The sequence below is a fragment of the Caretta caretta genome, chromosome 5, assembly GCF_965140235.1.
Source record: "Caretta caretta isolate rCarCar2 chromosome 5, rCarCar1.hap1, whole genome shotgun sequence".
NCBI classification, from domain to species: Eukaryota; Metazoa; Chordata; order Testudines; family Cheloniidae; genus Caretta; species Caretta caretta.
In genome coordinates this window covers 125,055,956-125,075,513 of record NC_134210.1, presented here as the reverse complement: position 1 = coordinate 125,075,513, position 19,558 = coordinate 125,055,956, and the positions used below count along the sequence as shown (strand labels likewise).

At 46.9% G+C, this 19,558-nt stretch overlaps 1 protein-coding gene across 4 annotated transcripts in view; it reads right to left on the bottom strand.

Moving 5' to 3' along the window:
• The window catches only part of LOC125637250 (stimulated by retinoic acid gene 6 protein-like), a 39,789-nt gene that overhangs the window by 8,106 nt on the left and 12,125 nt on the right, over positions 1–19,558 (bottom strand). For all 4 annotated transcript variants that reach the window (XM_075128868.1, XM_075128867.1, XM_048851497.2 and 1 more), the window contains 9 exons: positions 18,224–18,354; positions 15,871–15,991; positions 14,598–14,643; positions 11,054–11,182; positions 7,849–7,919; positions 7,073–7,184; positions 6,215–6,368; positions 4,280–4,355; positions 1,114–1,195 (listed from right to left, as the gene is read on the bottom strand). In XM_075128868.1, the coding sequence (XP_074984969.1) occupies positions 1,114–1,195; positions 4,280–4,355; positions 6,215–6,368; positions 7,073–7,184; positions 7,849–7,919; positions 11,054–11,182; positions 14,598–14,643; positions 15,871–15,991; positions 18,224–18,354 (922 nt within the window). The remainder of the gene's footprint in view (positions 1–1,113; positions 1,196–4,279; positions 4,356–6,214; positions 6,369–7,072; positions 7,185–7,848; positions 7,920–11,053; positions 11,183–14,597; positions 14,644–15,870; positions 15,992–18,223; positions 18,355–19,558) is intronic.

The window sequence follows — 19,558 nt, the reverse complement described above, 5'->3', positions numbered from 1 at the left end:
TCTGAAGAAAATAGGGACAAGAATTGTTTTCCCATTCACTTCTATGCAGAGTAAGGCTCCAGTCCTGCAAACATTCAATACGCTTAACTGTAAGCACACAAATAGCCCTATTTGCGTCCTAGTTAATGGAGCATTTGCTTACTTAACTGTCAGACTAAGCGATGGGGTGTTAGTCACCCATGTTCTAGTACCCTCACTTTCCTGGATGGCAATCTCCACTGAGTAAGGATTGTCATTTGTTATGTTTAGTACAAAGTTGATTTGAAAAGATGCCATTTCTATTGTTCTTTGGGAGACAGCTTCATCATTCTGAACGACAAACCAAACCACTGACATTGTTTGTACCAGATAATAAACTGCTACTGCTCAGGGGCAGCTTTCATCTGTGGAGTGCAAAGTTGAGGGGTGCAGTCAGTGAGTCAGTCTCCTCCCCTGCTCCATCCCTCCCTGAAAAGCCGACAGTGCCCTTACCGCATGTCAGCTCTGGAGGTGTGAATGCAGCACGAGGCGATCACTGCAAAGCCAGCAGTGATTATCTCCTGGTCCTTACACAATGGCGGTAATAAACAAATGTAGGGCACTTAGTGGTGATCAGGGTCAAGTTCCTGTGACAGCTTGTTATGAGAGATATCAGTGTTCGACTGAGGGCCAGTCTGCACTGAAGATTTACATCAGCATAGCCGTGTCTTTCTGGAGTGTGAAAAATCCACACCCCGAGAGAATAGTTACACTGACCTAACCCCCAGTGTAGACTTCCGTTGACCAAGTTACTGCCTCTCAGGGCTTGTCTACACTACAGGTTATGTTGGTATAACTTATGTTGCTCAGCCACCCTGAGGGCTTGTCTACATTACTCGCTGGATCGACGGCACAGATCTGTCATAGAAGCCTTTTACATTAGTTTTACAGTGTGAAGCCATCATACAATGAGATTAGCATGCTCCAGAATCAGGCCCATGAATATTGCACTGACCCATTAAACTATGGCCTCCTCTTGCAAAATACTGGAGAGCACGTGTAAACTACATTCACAAGTTCTCCCACTGAATTTCAAGTTTTAGTGGATCAGAGCTACTGGCTGGGAACTTTTGGGGAAAAGCAGTGAGAACTTACCACGCTTTGAGAAGAAGCAGGCTCACGAGACCTTAGTGGAAGGAAATGTTTCTCCCCTGCCCACAGCCGCTTCATGTGTTTTCTGAATAAAGGTGTCAAAATTAGTTTAAAAAAGTTTCACACAAATAAATTGGAGATTTTATTCACTCAATAACTTTGTTTGACTGTTTGATCACAGAGGAGCTATATCAGATGATTTGACTGAATGTCAAAGGGGTCAGCAATCTAGAGCTAAAGGCATCATGGATTAATGCAATAAACACAGAGCCAAGGGGCGCAATGGTGAAAAAATGGCAAACATTGTGTTTTATTGGGCATGCCACCCAAAGCACAAGTTTTGATTTATTACAACACAATACAATATACAACAATGAAGGCTTATCTTTTGCTTCAATAGGAATTTTACCTATCTAAGACTCAGTAGTACATCTGTAAAATAGAATCTGGTCTACATACAAGCTAAGAGCACTGTAATTACAACAGGGACCTTATATGAAAATTGAATCCAAAATTGTGATTTCAAGAGTAAAAGACATTTTACTTTGACAGAGGTAAAGTGTAACCTTTCACTAAGACTGTGTGTGTCAAAACTCCTGTTTAAAGTTAAACTGCTGATAGCTGCTGAGTACCAAAATACAAAAAGAGAAGTATCTGTCTGTAGACTAAGGTCTCTTGCTTAATCTTAGAATAAATAACTTTGTTTTATGTGTACGGTTGAATGAAGATGAGTGATTGATTTTTTCTGTTATTTCAGTTGCAACAGCTTTGTACTTTTTCCAATTTATTTTGGGTTCTTGTGTTGGAACTTGTATGGGATGGTTGAGATAATCTCTGTGGACTGACCCATACCCATGAAGAGTTGATCTTATCTCCTAAAATGTCTCAAAATATTTTGAGGTCTGCTGACTGATTGATTTTCTAAGCCAATGCTTACTGGCAAGGAAAGTCTCTTTATTTGCATAAAGATGACCTAATCCAGCCCCACTGGGTGATGTTTATGACTTCAGAGGGGGAATGCCCCATTCTGCTTTGCCAAGAAACTCCAAGAGTTTGCCAAGAGTAGAGTAGGAGTTCCAAGGGGGAGGAATCAGTCAGGCCACCATCGTCAAAAAATGGAAGGAAAAGAAGAAGCCATTGCTTCTGGCTAATAGCCTCTGGTGTGATGAGGCCACCAGGCTTGTCAAAAGACTTGTGCTTCCTTCCCTTTCTCAGACAGCCACTGAGATGCCAGAGTCCAGCAAAACACACCATCCAAAATTTGGCATCTACAGGCAAGCAACCTCTAGCCCAGCGGTTCTCAAACTGTGGGCCGGGACCCCGAAGAGGGTTGTGAACCTGTTTTAATGGGGTCATCAGGGCTGGTGTTAGACTTGCTGGGGTATAGGCTGAAACCGAAGCCTGAGCACAACTGCCCAAGGCCAAAGCCCAAGCCCCACCATTTGGGGCCAAAAACAAAGCTCAAGAGCTTCAGCCCTGGGCAGCAGGGCTCGGGTGGGTTCACGCTTTGGTCCCTGCTCCTGTGGTTGTGTAGTAATTTTTGTTGTCAGAAGGCGGTCATGGTGCAATCAAACCCCAGCTCTAGCCAGTCAGCAAGTCTGTTGAGTTAGCCAAGAAAACCACCAGCGAATCTTTCCAATCACATACTAATTTCCTGAAACTGAATGAAACCACAAAAGTCACAGCAAAGATCATGCATAAGTATCGACCTGATAAGGATTTTGTTTTGTGGTTTGTTTGTTTTTTTCAATTTTTATTAGTAGAGGGACACCTCCACCTTGGCATTCTCACCCTTGTCCTTTTAACTCTAGCAGCTGACAGTGTAAATGTGGATAGAACACACAGAATGTAGCTGAGTATGCTTTCTCAAACAGCCTGCTATAAGGTTCAATAGGCTCATGGCCTAATTGCTCATGGTTCAAGAGGCTCATGGCACACTCATGGGTTGAGTGGTGTGTGTTTAAATACTGAGAAACTTAGTTTCACATAAATTTAACTAGCAAACAAGAAGTTAAAAAGCTGTTTTATCCTGAATTGTATTGGAATGTCTGGTACAACCCTATACTGTGCAGGGAGAGATTGGCTATTACCTAACACCTATATTTTGTGCAGTCTGTCTTACGTAGCATCAGAGCTGTCGTCTAATATTTATCTCAACCTGGGAGAGATTTCTTCCTGCCCGTATCAGCTGTTTGTCTGGAATATCAGTAACTATCAATTAGCACTGAAATAAATAATGCCCTCTTTTTCCAACGTGTATAGCTAGACAAGGTCTGCTGCCCTTCCCACATGATTCGATAAAGTTTGCAAGCAATTGTTGTGCAGTTTGGATTAATTAGCCTGATAATTAGATTAAGCTGATGATATGTTATTAACCCACTTTGTTCTAATTTGATTAGTTTGTGTTTTACTTTGAGTTATTTAGCTTAGTTAATAAATTATATAAAATGGGAGCATTGTGTGGACTGATGTGTCTTCGCCACCCATCAGGGCCTAGAACTGCGTGGAGCTCAGGGTAGATAATAGAGACACTTCCCACTGAGTGCTGATGGAATGGAGAATAAAGTTCTAGGGCAATGGTTCTCAAACAGAGGTCTGGGGCCCCCTGGGGGCTATAAGCAGGTTTCAGGGGATCTGCCAAAATAAACCAGACAGCAGGGCCGGCGTTAGCCTCGCTGGGGCCCAGGGCAGAACATAAAGAACATAAGAAAGGCCATACTGGGTCAGATGAAAGGTCCATCTAGCCCAGTATCCTGTCTTCTGAAGTGGCCAATGCCAGGTGCCCCAGAAAGCTGAAACCTGAGCTCTGCTGCCCCGGGCTGAAGTCAAAGCTTGAGTAACTTAGCTTCGTGGGCCCCGTGGTGTGGGACGCCGGGCAGTTGCCCTCCTTGCTACACCCTAATGCCAGCCCTGGCTTTTAATCTACTGGATATGCAGAAAAATAGTTGTTGTGGCACAGGTGGGGCATGGAGTTTTTATAGCATGGAGGGGGGACTCCGAAAGAAGAATTTTGAGAACCCGCGAGGAGGGGACAATCCTGGGAGCTGTCAAGTGCCTGTGCTGAGTTGACTAGTGTCCTCAACTCCCAATAAACTCCATGGTACTTGAGGACTCTCAGCACCCCTGAGAATTGAGCACTATCTGCTGATAATCTACTGCATGTCCATACCTGTAGCAGGCCAAGATGTGAAATACGTAGCTTACACAAGTCAGGGAGGCCGCAAAGGTGGTGAAAATCCAAACACCTGGAGAAAAAGAAAAGCAACCATCTGTTCAGAATGTTTTCTCCGCAGCTCACATGACGTGATTACAAAAGTATTTTAACTCAGCACAAAGTTCAGAGCTATTTGTACACATAGAATCATAGACCCATACAGTTAGAAGGGACCACAAGGGTCATCTAGTCTCACCCTCTGCCAAGATGCAGGATTTGTTGTGTCTAAACCATCCAAGACAGATGGCTATCCCGCCTCCTTTTGAAAACCTCCACTGTCACTGCTTGGACACATTTCTACTTGGAACACTTTTTGCCTATACTACCCAGTCACTCAGAAATGCTTTGATTATTTGTTAATCATTGAATTATAGAGTTGAGCCCAAGCCAAAGCCCTGGATCAGAATTATGTGTTCAAACCCAAATTTATATTGGGCAGAACAAAGATCCTGGATTCTCACTTGTCAAAACTTGGAAGTGCAGGTTTTCCTACATTACTCTCCTAACATGCAGCTCAGTCTCCATGTCCATTCAGTCCTCGGTTTCTCTGCTGAGGCAGCAAACTGATAAAGGTAACGACTGCAATTCATGTTAGCTGTGATGAAGCTTTTTGCAACATGGAAAATTGTCCACTAGAAACTAGATTGTGATCTCCAATTCATTTTACAAATAATCATAGGCAGCTTTCAGACTCTTAGCCGCTTTCCACTTGGGCTCAGTGGATGAGAAGCTGGATATGAGTCAGCAGTGTGCCCTTGTTGCCAAGAAGGCTAATGGCATATTGGGCTGCGTTAGAAGGAGCATTGCCAGCAGATTGAGGGAAGTGATTATTCCCATCTATTCAGCACTGGTGAGGCCACATCTGGAGTATTGCGTCTAGTTTTGGGCCCCCCACTACAGAAGAATGTGGACAAATTGGAGAGAGTCCAGCGAAGGGCAAGGAAAATGATCAGGGGGCTGGGGCACGTGACTTACGAGGAAAGGCTGAGGGAACTGGGCTTGTTTAGTCTGCAGAAGAGAGGAGTGAGGGAGGATTTGATAGCAACCTTCAACTACCTGAAGGGGGGTTCTAAAGAAGATGGAGCTCGGCTGTTCTCAGTGGTGGCAGATGACAGAACAAGGAGCAATGGTCTCAAGTTGCAGTGGGGGAGGTCTCAGTTGGATATTAGGAAAAACTGTTTCACTAGGACGGTGGTGAAGCATTGGAATGCGTTACCTAGGGAGGTGGTAGAATCTCCATCCTTAGAGGTTTTTAAGGCCTGGCTTGACCAAGCCCTGGCTGGGATGATTTAGTTGGTGTTGGTCCTGCTTTGAGCAGGGGGTTGGACTAGGCGACCTCCTGAGGTCTCTTCCAATCCTAATCTTCTATGATTCTATGGTTCTATGACTAAGTATGTAGCTAGAGCTGGTCAAAAATTTTCCAGTTGAAAGTTTTTCTATCAAAAAATGATGTTTTTTTGAACCAAAACTTTTGTGGGAATGAGCCGATTTTCATGACATTTTGATTTGAGGGGGAAACTAGGAAAAAAGCATTTTGATAGTGTTGAAATACTCCATTTCAACACTTTCAGAGTCGACTGTTTCAATTTTTCATTTTGAAATGACTTTTCATTTTGAATGTCTGATTTTTTAAATTTTCTTTAAATTTAAAATGTCAGTTTTGAAATGACATTTTCCATCTCAATGTACCCAAGATGATTTTTGTTTTAATTTCATTTTATGGGAAATGGCTTTTTGTTTTCATTCCCATTTGGAACTGATGTGTCAAAATCCTGGAAGGAGTCCCATTGAGTAGGATGGGCTTTGGCTCAGCCTTAAGAACTATGAGTTCAGTCTGCTTTTTTAAATGTATCACACTCATTCCACCTTTAAAAAATGACATCTCTATACCTTCAGTGACATTAATAAACTCTTTCAGCTGCAGGACAGCTGGTACAAGTACTTCTGAGCCATTGCTAGAATCAACAAGCTCTTCAAATCTCTGATCCAATATCTTCAGCTCTTGGGAGAATTGCTTGTAAATGTAAAACTCAATAACAATAAACTGAGGAGAAATAGATAAAAACAGCAGCTTAGCAATCTTGTCATTGGCCACTTCTAGAGAATAACACTACATGCCATCTAATCACATGGGAACACACTAATCCCTGGTGTGACTCTATGGGAATCTGACCTGTTACATTTGATTTTAAACACATATTGCCCTTCATATGTGGGGATTCATCTTAACCTTTAAATGACAGCAAGTGGATGTAGACCAATTTTGTCCCTCAAAGAATGTTGTTGGAGTTAATCTCCACTGATTTTGAACCAGACACTGAGGAAGACCAGGATGCCTAGAATTAAGCAAACTCGTTAGTATTCACGGGGAACAACATAATATAAATACAGTCACACATGAGTATCATGTATTTCATGTGACACACACATACTTGGCAGCCTTTTCTTTCCTGCCTGCATCTCAAGCAACCTACCACGAACAAGATAAACTCCCACCAAACACCCATTGGCCTAGCTGGAAGGTACCCTGGTCAGGGAGCCAGTAAACTATGGATTCTGGTCTTAATGGAGCCATTGGCTCTGTTAAATGCATAGACAGTCCTTGTTTTAGTTTAATGGCAGAGATTTATGGAAGAGCTGTTTTTCAACAGCCTGGATTGAAATCCTTACTAAGCACACAAGGGCTGTGTGACATTGTGCTCCATTTGGGGCAATTCTTTTCAGGAAACAAGTGTGCAATTTACTTACAATGTACAGGCAGATTAAGGCTAGTGCAGATGTGCCAATCATTCTGCCTGGGAACTGAAAGCATGGGTCCCATTCGTACACCTTGTGCTGGAACCAAGATTTCCGAACCTGCCTGTTAATGGATGAAGATGGACAAACAGACCTGAAATGTTCAGTGATGACACAGGGACACTAGAGGCATTTCAAGGCCCAAAACCTACTCCAGCATACTCCAGCATAGTTCCCTCCCTCTCCATAAAAACAACCCACTGCACCTTCCTAACGCAATCTTCCCTCCCACTGGGCATGTCTGGAGAGGCCTCACCTGGCGCAAACAGGAGCCAGTCTTTCTCCTGCACACGCATTCTCAGCAGCCTACCTGCTCTCCAGCACAAAGCCACTGGGGGCTCACATCAGGATCCTCCACATTCCCACAGCGTCTGCTGCAAGGGCAGCCCCCTCCCACCTGCTGCATGCTGGCTTGGCCGATGGGGGCATCTGACCATGGGGTAGGTGGCTTTGAGTCTGAGGTGAAGGAGATGGGAAACAGAGTGCTCTAGTGCACTGCTTACAGATGTAGTTCAGAGGGGAGACGGGGCAAGCCCGTCACGGATGATCAGGGATCCTCCCAGTGGCTAGAGAACATGCCTGGTCCCTGGCTCACCCCAGGTGAGCAGGCAGGCCCCCAGCGTGCATGTCAATCAATAAGTAGCAGCAGATTTAGAAGCTCATCAGAACCAAATCTGAACTCTCTGTGGCTTGGTGTTCTGGATCTGAAAGGAAGATGCCATGCTCACCGCTCTTGGGGCTTCCTGACCAGACGCTTGACATGCTGAGCCTGATGATCCTCCAGGAAATGATTTTCCTGCTGTTTTAAAGGAACAGAGATTGTCAGCATATCAAAGAATGTTCTTCATTCCACTAGGGAAGAGACAGCAGATTCAAACATATAGATCCAGTGCTGCCTTATGGGTGCTGTATTAGGCCAGTCTAACACATGGAACTCATTGCCAGGGGATGTTGCAAAGCCTAAAACTATAACAGGGTTCAAAAAACAACTAGGTAAATTCATGGAGAATAGGTCCATCAATGGCTATTAGCCAGAATGGGAAGGGATGTAACCCCGTGCTCTGGGTGTCCCTAAACCTCTGCTGCCAGAAGCTGGGAATGTGCAACAGGGGATGGATCACCTGATGATTACCTGTTTATTCCCTCTGAAGAACCTGGCTTTAGCCACTGTTGGAAGATAGGATACTGGGCTAGATGGACAATTGGTCTGACCCAGTATGGCCATTCTTATGTTCTGATGATCTTAGTTATGAAGATACCTTACTGTGATGGGGGTACATCAGGCCTTTGCAGCCTCCTACCGGCGGCCCCACTGCTCTGCTTCACCCCACCACAGGAAACAGTTCTCTGAGAGGAAAAGAACAGCCATTTGGGGAACCAGGGAGATCTGGCGTTGCAGCAGCCAGAAGGGCTGGGAACCAACAACAGCCAACCAAGGAGCTGCCTACTGTCAGCAAGTCAGTTCCTTGCTGGAGCCAGAGGAGTGAGGAGGGATGCTCTCTAGGCTGCAGCAAAAGGACCTGAGCCAGGCCAGGCAGAGCTCACTGCTGCTCACCAGCTATGGCAGGAGTTCAGAAGGACCCTGCCAATTCAATTCCAGATGGGTCAGAAACTAGTTTGTTTGCAATTGGCCCTGATGGGAAAGGAACTGCTTCTATTTTGAGTTTGTTACCCCCCGGAAGGGGTTTTGGACTGTGTGAGGCTGGAGGGCTGAGCCACAGAAGACCTGTAGAGGTAGGCTGACACCTGCAGGGTTGCTGGGAACTGAAGAGAATGGCAGCACCAGACTCAGCTGGCAATGGGGTGTTCAAGAGGTGAGTGCAACCCACCACGCTTACACTGGCAGCCATAGGGAGAAGGGTGTGGCTAACAAGAGCTCAACCCTTAATACCTGGTGGGAGGGCCTGGGGTCAGACAACCTGATTACTGAAGAGGTATACCTAGGTTGGATCAGGGGATTCCTTACAAAGAGCAGCAGGAAGATGCATGGTGTGGCTGACAGGACAACGAAGCTGAGGCTAGGTCTGGTTGTTTGGATGAATCAGACTGGGATGGCAGAAGAGCTCTGTGAGTGGCAGAAGAAAAAGGGCTGACTATAAACTTTTTTGTTATGGACTTTATTTTGGGGACTCTGAATCATTTTTGACAGGTTTCAGAGTAACAGCCGTGTTAGTCTGTATTCGCAAAAAGAAAAGGAGTACTTGTGGCACCTTAGAGACTAACCAATTTGTTTGAGCATGAGCTTTCGTGATGAAGTGAGCTGTAGCTCACGAAAGCTCATGCTCAAATAAATTGGTTAGTCTCTAGGGTGCCACAAGTACTCCTTTTCTTTTTGTGAATCATTTTTGTTATTAAGGACCTTGAGGATTATTTGAACCTTTCCTGCTATTAATCCAGGACTGGGTGAAGGTGTTAGCCACAAGGGAGACTGTGTGGAGTTCTGAGGGGACCAAGGGGGGTAGAACATAAAGACCGTTCTAGAGCCCAGGCCTGCAGAGCTGCCAGGCAGTTGGCATCTCCAGGCTGCCACCCAGCAGCAGCTATAACCAGCTTGCGCTCCATTGCCCATGACTTGCTGTGGACACAGACCATGGGAAGTTCCTCCTTTTGATAGACAGCAGCCTCATGGCTCCTGATTGGCTCCCTGCCCTATATAAACCCAAGGGCCATTCCAGGCAGCATCCAAGCAACTGTGTGGCTCTTGTGTAGTTGCCATGACTGTTCCTGCATTCTTGGCTTTGACCATGACTTGTTCTCGACTTTGCCTCCTGACTCTGACTCTTGGTATTGACCCTGGCTTGGAACCTATGAACTTCTCTGCTACTCCCAGCAGGTTTGTTCCTGCTCTGACCCTTGGCCCTGACTGCCCTTGTTGGGATCCTGACACAGAGCACCTGCAAAGCAACCCCTGGCCATGATGGGGAGCTCAGTAAGCAGACACCCTGCTATGGCGAGGAAGGGCCACATTGCAGCAGGAGTCCCTTGGGAAGGTCTGTCTGACACAGCTCTGTTCCTCCTGCCTGCCCTTTAGTGGGGCTAATGGGTTTCCAGGCTCAGAGACAATGGAATGTGCTAGAAGAGGGAAGGGAAAGAAAACGCAGCACAAGCCTCTTGCTTTTAAGATGGAGCCAGTCATTGTCCTCCTGTCAAAGCCCAGGGTTATGTTCCCCTTGGCAAATGGCAGCCCTGCCTGTGTGGAGAGTCATTTTTGAGAGTCATAGCTGGAAGTTGGTGGACATGAAGAAGGGTGACAGGAAACAAGACAGGCACCCAATGCCCTTCCCTGCTGTCTTAGGGCCTTGCCAAGGGAGGGGAGGAGAGAATGAAAGAGAAGGGATGTGGGAAGACCCAACATTCCTGTCAGCAGGAACATAACAAGGAAGAAATAGCTGCCCAGTGCTGCTGCCCAGACACTGATTCACACTCACACGCCACAGGGCACTGGGAGCGAGAGATAAAACGAGGGAGGAGCGAGAGACATAGGAAATAGTGATGAGGAAATGAAAGACAAAGGCAGGAATAGCACAAAGAGACAAATGGCCATGCTCCTGGGGTGCTCACCCCATGTAACTCTGTGTATATCTACACTGCAATCATGGAATGCAGTATACCAACCTGCCCTGGGTAATTACTTGGGTGGCTAGCCAGCACTGAAGTCCATGCTGGAGTCCATGGGGTCTTGCAGGGGGAGGTGCTCTTCCATGTTTTAAATCAGGTGAGTGGTGATTTGTAGAAATGTGCCAAGATCTCTGGTGTGAAATCAATTCTTGTTACTGGCTAAAGGTGAAATTCACCCTGGTGCAGAGGTGCACCAGCACAAAGTCTATGCACTGGTTAAATTCTACTTAATCCTAGGGATCAGGGAAGGAGTTTTCCCGGGAGGGGTGGAGAGAGAGATTAATAAACTGGAAGCAGTTACCCAGGAATACTCACACTTGACACATCCATCTTTAATCGAATCCTCAGTGCTTTCACAAACATCAGGGCAAAGCGGCCCAGTAGGAAAATCAGACAGAACAAGGAAGGCCAATAAAATATGATCTTCTCATAGTCTCCCATCACCTGGTTAGGGAAAGCCAAATGTACAAATGTCAGAACTCCTGATGGTGGGATAAGTCCAAAGAGTACGGAGGGGAGAGGGAAGGACAGGCACAGACACGCTCGAGCAATGTGCAGCCGGACACCAGGGTGCCCCTGTTAGGATATAGATATTCAGGCCTGTCTGCAAAGGCCTGTACTTTAAGAATTTAGGTGTATTCTTATCACTTGGCTAGTTCTAGAGGTATAAAAGAAAGAATCAAAATCACTGTCTGCTGGTGTAAGGGACTTCTCCTACTGTGACAGCCTGAGGCCCTGTTCTTAGGCTAAGGCCTTTGGCTAAGCAGCAGAGGCAGCCATAAGCTGGGAAGTGAACGGTCACATCCTCACATTCCAAATTGAAATAAGGTGCTACTGGGCTGTTAGGCACTATCAGGACAGGACTGTATTCCTATCACCTCCAGAGAAAGGGAAGTGCCTAGAAAATGTAAACGGAAACTTAGTTTGATAGCATCCTGTCTGGCAAGAACTCACTTATCAATAGCTGGGATGTGAAATCCTCACTTCTGTATTGTTTTGTCATTATAGTTCCCACTTTGCTATTGTTTGTCTGTATAATCTCTGTCTGGTTCTGTGATTGTTCCTGTCTGCTGTATAATTAATTTTGCTGGGTGTAAACTAATTAAGGTGGTGGGATATAATTGGTTACATAATCATGTTACAATATGTTAGGATTGGTTAGTTAAATTTCAGGAAAATGATTGGTTAAGGTATAGCTAAGCAGAACTCAAGTTTTACTATATAGTCTGCAGTCAATGAGGAAGTGAGTGGGCGTGGGTGGGAGGGGATGGGTGTGTGAGTGGGGGGATGGGAACAGGGAATGGGGGTGCAGAAATTGGAATCATGTTTTGCTAAAGAGGGAAATGGGAACAGGGAATGGGGGTAAGGAAATTGGAATAATGTTTGGCTAAGGGCAGGAATGGGAACAGGGACACAGGTGTAAGGCTCTGCGGTGTCAGAGCTGGGAAGGAGGATACTAAGGAAGGAAACTGGAATCATGCTTGCTGGAAGTTCACCCCAATAAACATTGAATTGTTTGCACCTTTGGACTTTGGGTATTGTTGCTCTCTGTTCATGCGAGAAGGACCAGGGAAGTAAGTGGGTGAAGGAATAAGCCCCCTAACAGCCCCCTTAAAGAGGGACATGTCCCCCTGTGGGGTGACTTCTATCTCTTCCGCCTTGTGGTCTGTGGGAGTGCGGAGTTGCATTCCACAAGCTGTGGCTCATCACCATCTTTGTTATACAAACCCACTACCGCCAAACCAGAGCGAGATGTCAGCAGGCCTGTCTGCCTCCCTGCTTCTCTCACTCTTTCCCGTATTTGTACCGCACTCATCACCCTGGGATACAAGTGCTCAGCACAGCCCAGCGACGGCAACAATGTGCAGGCTTTTCCCCGGTCAGAGCTCTGATTGTTCCCTCTGCATCCCGTGATGGTGCTTACTGCTGGGTGGAGACAAGAGCACTAAAGGCCAGATTTGGGTGCTCGGTGCTTTTGAAAATGCCACTCTCTGCCTTTTCTGGCATCTAAATACCTGTAAAAAAACTGGCCGTAAGACCCAGATCAAGCAGCACACTTAAGCCCATATCAATTCCCATTGATCTGAATGGGCTTATTCATGTGCTTATGTGCCTTGCCGGATCAGCACCTAAAGTCGCGGCTGCTCCCTCTGTACCCGTAGGGTTTGCTGTGACAGGATGAGGGAAGAGGGAGAATGGGGAGCAAGGGTCACTTGTCTAAAAAATGGGGCACAATTTCTGACAAGGCAGGTAACTAGCCATCGGCACAGATTCCCAAGGGACATAGTGGAATCTCCATCACTTGATGTCTTTAAATCAAGACTGCCAGTCTCTTTCTACAACGTCTGCTCGAGTTCAACCATATGTTTTGAGTTTGATGCAGGAGTTCCCAAGTAAAAGGCTCTGACCTGGGCCATACAGGAGGTCAGACGAGCTGATCATAATTGCCCCTTCTAGCCTTAAAAGCTATGAAACTTTGACTTACAAGGTCCAGGGTTAGCTGGCAGCACAGCATGTTGTCTTGTTGGAGGAGACGAAGGGAATTGGAACTGTTATTGTAGCCCTTCCTGTTTGTTTTAGTGTAAATATATTTATTTGTAAATCTCGGTCTCCTTGCAGTCAGCCCAGTACCATGTCTCTGGACAGAGATGAGACTGAGGACGCTGTTGTGATGGGGATTCTCTACTGCGTCTACTGGACACAGTTGGACTTTGTGGTTCCCCAGCTCCCAGGTAGCTAACCCAACCAGCGAGGCCTCACCTCACCACTGGGGGCCTCCCCACATCCTAGGGACACATCCTAGGGACAGGGCACTGGACTAGCCCATGACAGGGCACTGGCCCTCAGAAGGAAATCCTTTTTTGTCGTGCTGGAACTGGGCTCTCAGCTGTTAGTGCCGTGGTTGCTGTGTCTTGCAGATGCACTGTACTCTCAGCCCCAGAAGACAGGGCAGCCTGTCCCCTGTGCGAGGCACTCAAGGAAGTGAGGCTCCATCACAGACACCAACAGTTTGATGCTGCACAACTACTTATTTCTTAACCTACAGAGAGGGCAGAATTTGCGGAAAACAAATGCATATCTCTACAAAGTTGTGATGCTTTCTGTCAGGCTCTGCGCTCAGTTCAGAATACTAGTGCTCACAGCCATTTTCCAGATCTGTGAGGCTGTCTCACCACCTTACCCAATCACAGCAGACGGGAAGTGTGCTCAGGCCTGAGTTTAAACCCTCTTAGCCAGGTTCTCAACTTGAGACCCCTAGTTCCAGGCACATACAATGTGCCCACCGTGACCCCAATCCTGCAATTGGATCCATGCTAGCAAACCCTTTACATTGGTGCAGAGCCCCACTGAAGTCAATGAGGTTCCATGTGGATCAGGCCCAAGGGTGGGAGCCCTGATTTCTTTGGAGAATCAAAGTCCTGGCATGCACACTATGTATTTTTGGGTTTGGGGGGATAATCTGACCTCTGACAGTCCAAGAGCCTGTGTAGGTATCTGATTTGCACATGCAGTCACAGGACTAGGTGTGCAACATAGGTGGACAATTACATGCTCATTTTTGTGCATGGCTCTAGGGTTCTTCCTCTTCCTGTGTCTGGAAGCTCTCAGCATAAGGGCTTTCTCAGTTGGGGACCCTATCTGTGGCATTTACTCCCCTCGGTGGCCCCTCCAAACCCCAGGCAAGGCATCTTCTGGGAAGGATGTTGAACACATTTATTTTCCTTAGTAGTGGATTGAAGTTTTGGTTGGATTATTTGGCTTTCTAGTTAAATCTCTGTTGCTAAAGTGCCCCAGGTGGCATCATAAACATTTGTAACATATAAAATAAAGTCACCATCAGACAGAAATAGAAACTTACTTGTCCATGTGGGCACTGCACAATGTTTGTGATTGTGATTATGAACCTGGAAAACACACTGGTGTTACTAGACTCCAATGGCAGTTGTTACAACACACACAATCTCATGGTGCAGAGCCTGGCCTCTGTCACAGGGTCCCCAGCCCTGATCTTGTAATCAGACACATACAGAGCACCTCTGCACCCCTTTGGAGAGAGTGGGGCTGTGCATTCAGATTGCAGGATCAGGGGCCAAGGCATTTCGAGATACTGGCATAAAATTACCTTCAAGGTTTTTTAATGTATTTATGAAATAATTTCTATTCTTCAAGTGAACTTTACACACTATAGCGGCTGGAAATGGCAGATGCTGCCTACATCAGGTAGGCTGGCCCTGCAGTGGGCGGTGTAATTTCCAGCTTGGGTAGACGCACAGATGCTAGTTTTGAGCTAGCACCCGAAAAATAACAGTATAGCCACGGAGGTGCAGGTGGTGATAAAGGCTAGCTGCCCAAATAGGTACCATGGATCTTGGACAGGATTGTAGTTGGGTGATTAGCCCACCATGCTGCTGCTGCTGCTATCTCTAGCATGCTCACGCTATCAAAGCAAGAGAGTGTCTACATGAGCTGGAAATTACACCTTCAGCTGCAGTGTAGACGTACCCATAGAACAAGCTGACTCCAACCCTCCCTGCCCCGCAATGACAACACAAAAGTGAGTGTCCCTTTACCCAAAGCTTTGGATGGGGGTGTGTTTAAATGTAATACTCCTAAAAGTGCCAGAGCAAAGACCTTCGTGACTGAAATCCTTTGTTTATCCACCATATGGCTTCCCCACTCTGCCCTGCCAATATGTCTCAGTCCAACTTTGAAAGGGCCACCCCAGGGATGGGAGGGGAGAGTTCAGTCTCTAAGGCCTATTCAGTTCAACTCATGCTGCTCTGCAGTGCCCCTGCCCCCAGCTCCTCCTATGCTGCTCTCCAGTACTGCCAATGATACCCCATGCTACTCTCCAGTACCCTCTCCCCCTACCCCAGGCTGCTTTCCAGGGTCCCCGGCACACTGCTCTCCGGTATAAAAATATGCAGAACACATACTCTAAACAGTGCGGTGGGTGGAGAAAAGCTATGAGTGGCCCAAACAGGGCTTAGTTCTGCAAGTGCTTCTTAGCACTGTGGCCCTGGTCCAGCAAAGCACTTAAGGACAAGGAGTCCCACTGAAGTCACTATTCAGTGCTTTGCCGGATTAAGCCCAACCAGCCAGGGGCTGGATCTCAGGGTAACATGGCTTACCAAGTGAAAGTGTAGAAGAATCCCAGTACAGACCCTGTGATCCGGAATTCCGTCGAGAGGCAGGCGAAGAAAGGGAAATATGAGAGGCCCACTTCAGTGCTGCCTATGAGAAGCACAATGGCTGGAGGGAAAGCAAATGATGCCAGGCTGTTATTGTCAGTTCTGAAATCCTTGCCTAGCCATAAACTACCGTTGGTCAATATCTGCTCAGCCCCAGTCTCCCCTCTCACTGGTTAGTGACACAGCAGGGAAAGTGGATGCATTCCAGTGGGGTCTGTGGAGTTACATCTGTGTTCTAATGAGGCCCCTGGGACCAGAATCAAGGCCCTGGTCTCCTCTTGCGGCTGAATGAGCTGCAGCTCTACACATGCACAGGGCACCTTCTCACTGTCAAGGACTCCTTGAAGCTAAGTGACCTTCCAACAGAGCAGGAAGGTGACCAAAATTCAGGACATCATGAGAGAATGAGAAATCCCCATGCCTATGACATTGCTAATCCCATCCCTGCCCTTCCCATCACTCCCCTTCGACCCAAACACCTTCAATATCTTCTAGTTTCCTTAAAAGAACAAACTAATTCAAAACCTACTCGGCTAACCCCCTACCTGATGTTAGAAAGTACAGCACCTTTGGCGATCCCAAGGGTACATCTACTGGTGACCAGTGGAAGCAGTTACACATGGGGGGAGGGATAGCTCAGTGGTTTGAGCATTGGCCTGCTAAACCCAGGGTTGTGAGTTCAATCCTTGAGGGGGCCACTTAGGGATTTGGGGCAAAAATTGGGGATTGGTCCTGCTTTGAGCAGGGGGTTGGACTAGATATGACCTCCTGAGGTCCCTTCCAGCCCTGATATTCTATGATTCTATGAGGTGTAAAAGGGCAGGAGAATAGCTAATAAGGGAGGCGTATGTCACAGAGTAGTACACGTTACCCTGTGCCTCGTGTCAGCATGCCCAGGGAGTGCAAGCTGGTTACAGGACTGTGAATTGTAGTATTTCACACCCACTTTGAACTCGCTTGGCACCAGCTTCAATGACAACACAGGGTGCCTAGCAGCAGAGAATCAGGTCATGAGCGTGCAAATGAGTATAATTTATAAGACAAGGGGGAGGGTGGGGCAACACAGCAGAAAAAGCAGCTAAGAGCAGGCCTCCAAAGGCCTGTCCACACTAGAGTAAAAAGTATATTTATTAAATGTGCATGGTAACACCTTTCCAAGCCCTCAAGTAGACAGGGCTAATTGTATTCGAACACGTTAGCTGGAGGTGGAGTAACCTCGGCTGCCCCCCTAAGATTCCCCTTGACTAGTCAACATATGTTAAGGTACGCCCTGTCTGCACTGTGGCTTTGGAATGTGTGTGTTAAAATGTGTTAGCTAACACACCTTTTATCCAGACCCTAACTTACAGTCCCCTTTTAGCTGCTTTCCAACTATGCTTCCCCTTCTGCCTCTTCAGCATATAGGTTACATGAGTTTTGCACACCTGCTGAGGGCCAATCTGGTGTAGGTTCATTGCTTTGATATAAGCATTGCTTTGATATAAGTCCATTAATGCTGACCCATTTGTACCTCTTAAGTAACTAACCTACCATATAAGTCACCACTGAAATTGGTCTTTTGTTTCCCTGGCTATAATAGTTGCTAGAAGTGTTGCCTATCTATGCTGGGACACATGTACCAGAGTAATAACACCTTTGCAAACCCCAGTGCAGATGCAATATGCCGGTGCAATATGGGGCTTGCAGTGTAAGGCTTGCTATTCCATGCTGACGCCAACCTACATTTACAATGTGCAGTGCCCCTACACTGGGATTTACACTGGTGTAGCTACAGCTGTGCATGTGTCCTCCGGTCCTGAGACAGCGGATCAGACTCTGATCTTAGTTACACCAGTTTAAATCCAGAGTAACTCCACTATTTTAACTGGAATTACTCAGTTTGCAAACGGCAGAGACCACTGGAGTTGGGGACAAGAATTATCTTCTTTGGCCAAGTGACGTATCCCAAAGGCAGCCTGTCCTTGCCACGGTGATGGGGTAGGGATGGGGGTGGAGGGAAAAGCCCACAGCCACCCCAAGCTACCAGCTCTTCTTGATGCTCAGATCTAGAGCACCCTAATGCTTCCTGGACCTATGCCCTTACATCAATCCCAGGCTTGTCCAAGGCCACATGCCCAGCAGCATTATTGCATGGGGAAGCCACCAGATCTCACACAAGTGCCCTGGCTGCCATGCAAAGGTAACCCTTTCCCCAGTTTTAAGGTTGCTCCAAGTGCCAGACTGAAGAGCTGGAGAAGGAAAAGATGGACAAATACCCCCATCTCTAGTGTGGTTTGTGTGATCTGCACCATACCTTGGGCCCACTGGGGCACTTGTAGTGGCCGGTAACCTTCCGAAAACAGGAACATAACTTTATTGGCTGTAGCTCCAAATGCAAAACCAAATGACCATCGGTTGCTGAATGTCCCAACGAAATCCAAGGGTCTGTGAACAAAGAGCAATTCCTGCTGCTAAATCCAAGGTTCCCACTCTGCTCTGCTCCTCAGACTTGATTTAACTGCAAACGCCACCCGTGACTCTTCTAATCCTCTTTCCCTTTGCTTGTCTTTCTAAACGGTGTGATGAACCTGACACAGGAATCATTGGGTGACGTTCCATGGCCTGGGTCATACAGGAGGTCAGAATAGCTGATTCTAATAGTCCCTTCTGGTCTATGAATCTATGACTCTGTTTCCCTTCATGAAGTGGCTTTATTACAGCTCTGTCAAGGTCTGTGCTAGCCTTTGAAAATTCTGTGGCTCCTCCATCAACCTCTTCAATAAAGCTCCAGCCATTTCCCTGATCTATGATGTCCTCTTCCTTTTGGCTCTGATTTTCAGAGCCAAATTTCAACTGACAAACTATTGGGCTGACCCTGCCATCACCATTGACCTGGAGGCAGCAGGACTCTGTCAAATGTGCCATGATTAGCATCAGTGTCCCTTTCTGCTGGAGATGGGTAGGCCCTCGTGGCCAGCATGGGCTGTGCACTGCACAGACTACCTGGGAATCCTGACCCCTAGCCAAACCTTGGCTGCCAGTGGGTGCTGAGCACACACTATTTTTTTTCCATGGGTGCTCCAGCCCTGGAACACCCACGGACTCGGCACCTATGGCTGTGCATATGGGGCAGTGAGAGGAAAAGCACTCATTACACTACATCACTCTTCTCTGCCATGCTCTGGACACCTGTGCCTACTTTGAACCCCACAGGACTTAACAGGTTGCCTTTGGTTCATTTTTTCTTTGTATTGACATCAGGCTCATGGTGTCATGCTGCTCTGGGCAGCAGTAACCAGCTCTTGGCAGACAGCTGCACCTTTCTGTGGGATAATTCAAACATTTCAGTGGGTCCTTTGGCATCCTTGAGCCAAATGGGAAAACACGGGCATTGGCTGGGCCTAGTGGAAGCTCACTTCATAGTAACAAATGGCCGGGCCCTCTAGTAAGGAGGTTCCCATGTGTGTAGTAGTTCAGTGATTCACACCTTTCCCTTCACAGAGTGTTCACAGCCATATGCACTGCTGGCTGGCTCCCCAAGTTTTCTCCTTAACTGGGTGCTGCTATATATTCCAGATACAGCCATCAGCCCCTTCATGGAGTAGATTTCTGTAGATTGGATCCCTTTCCATACGGTCTGAATTAAGCG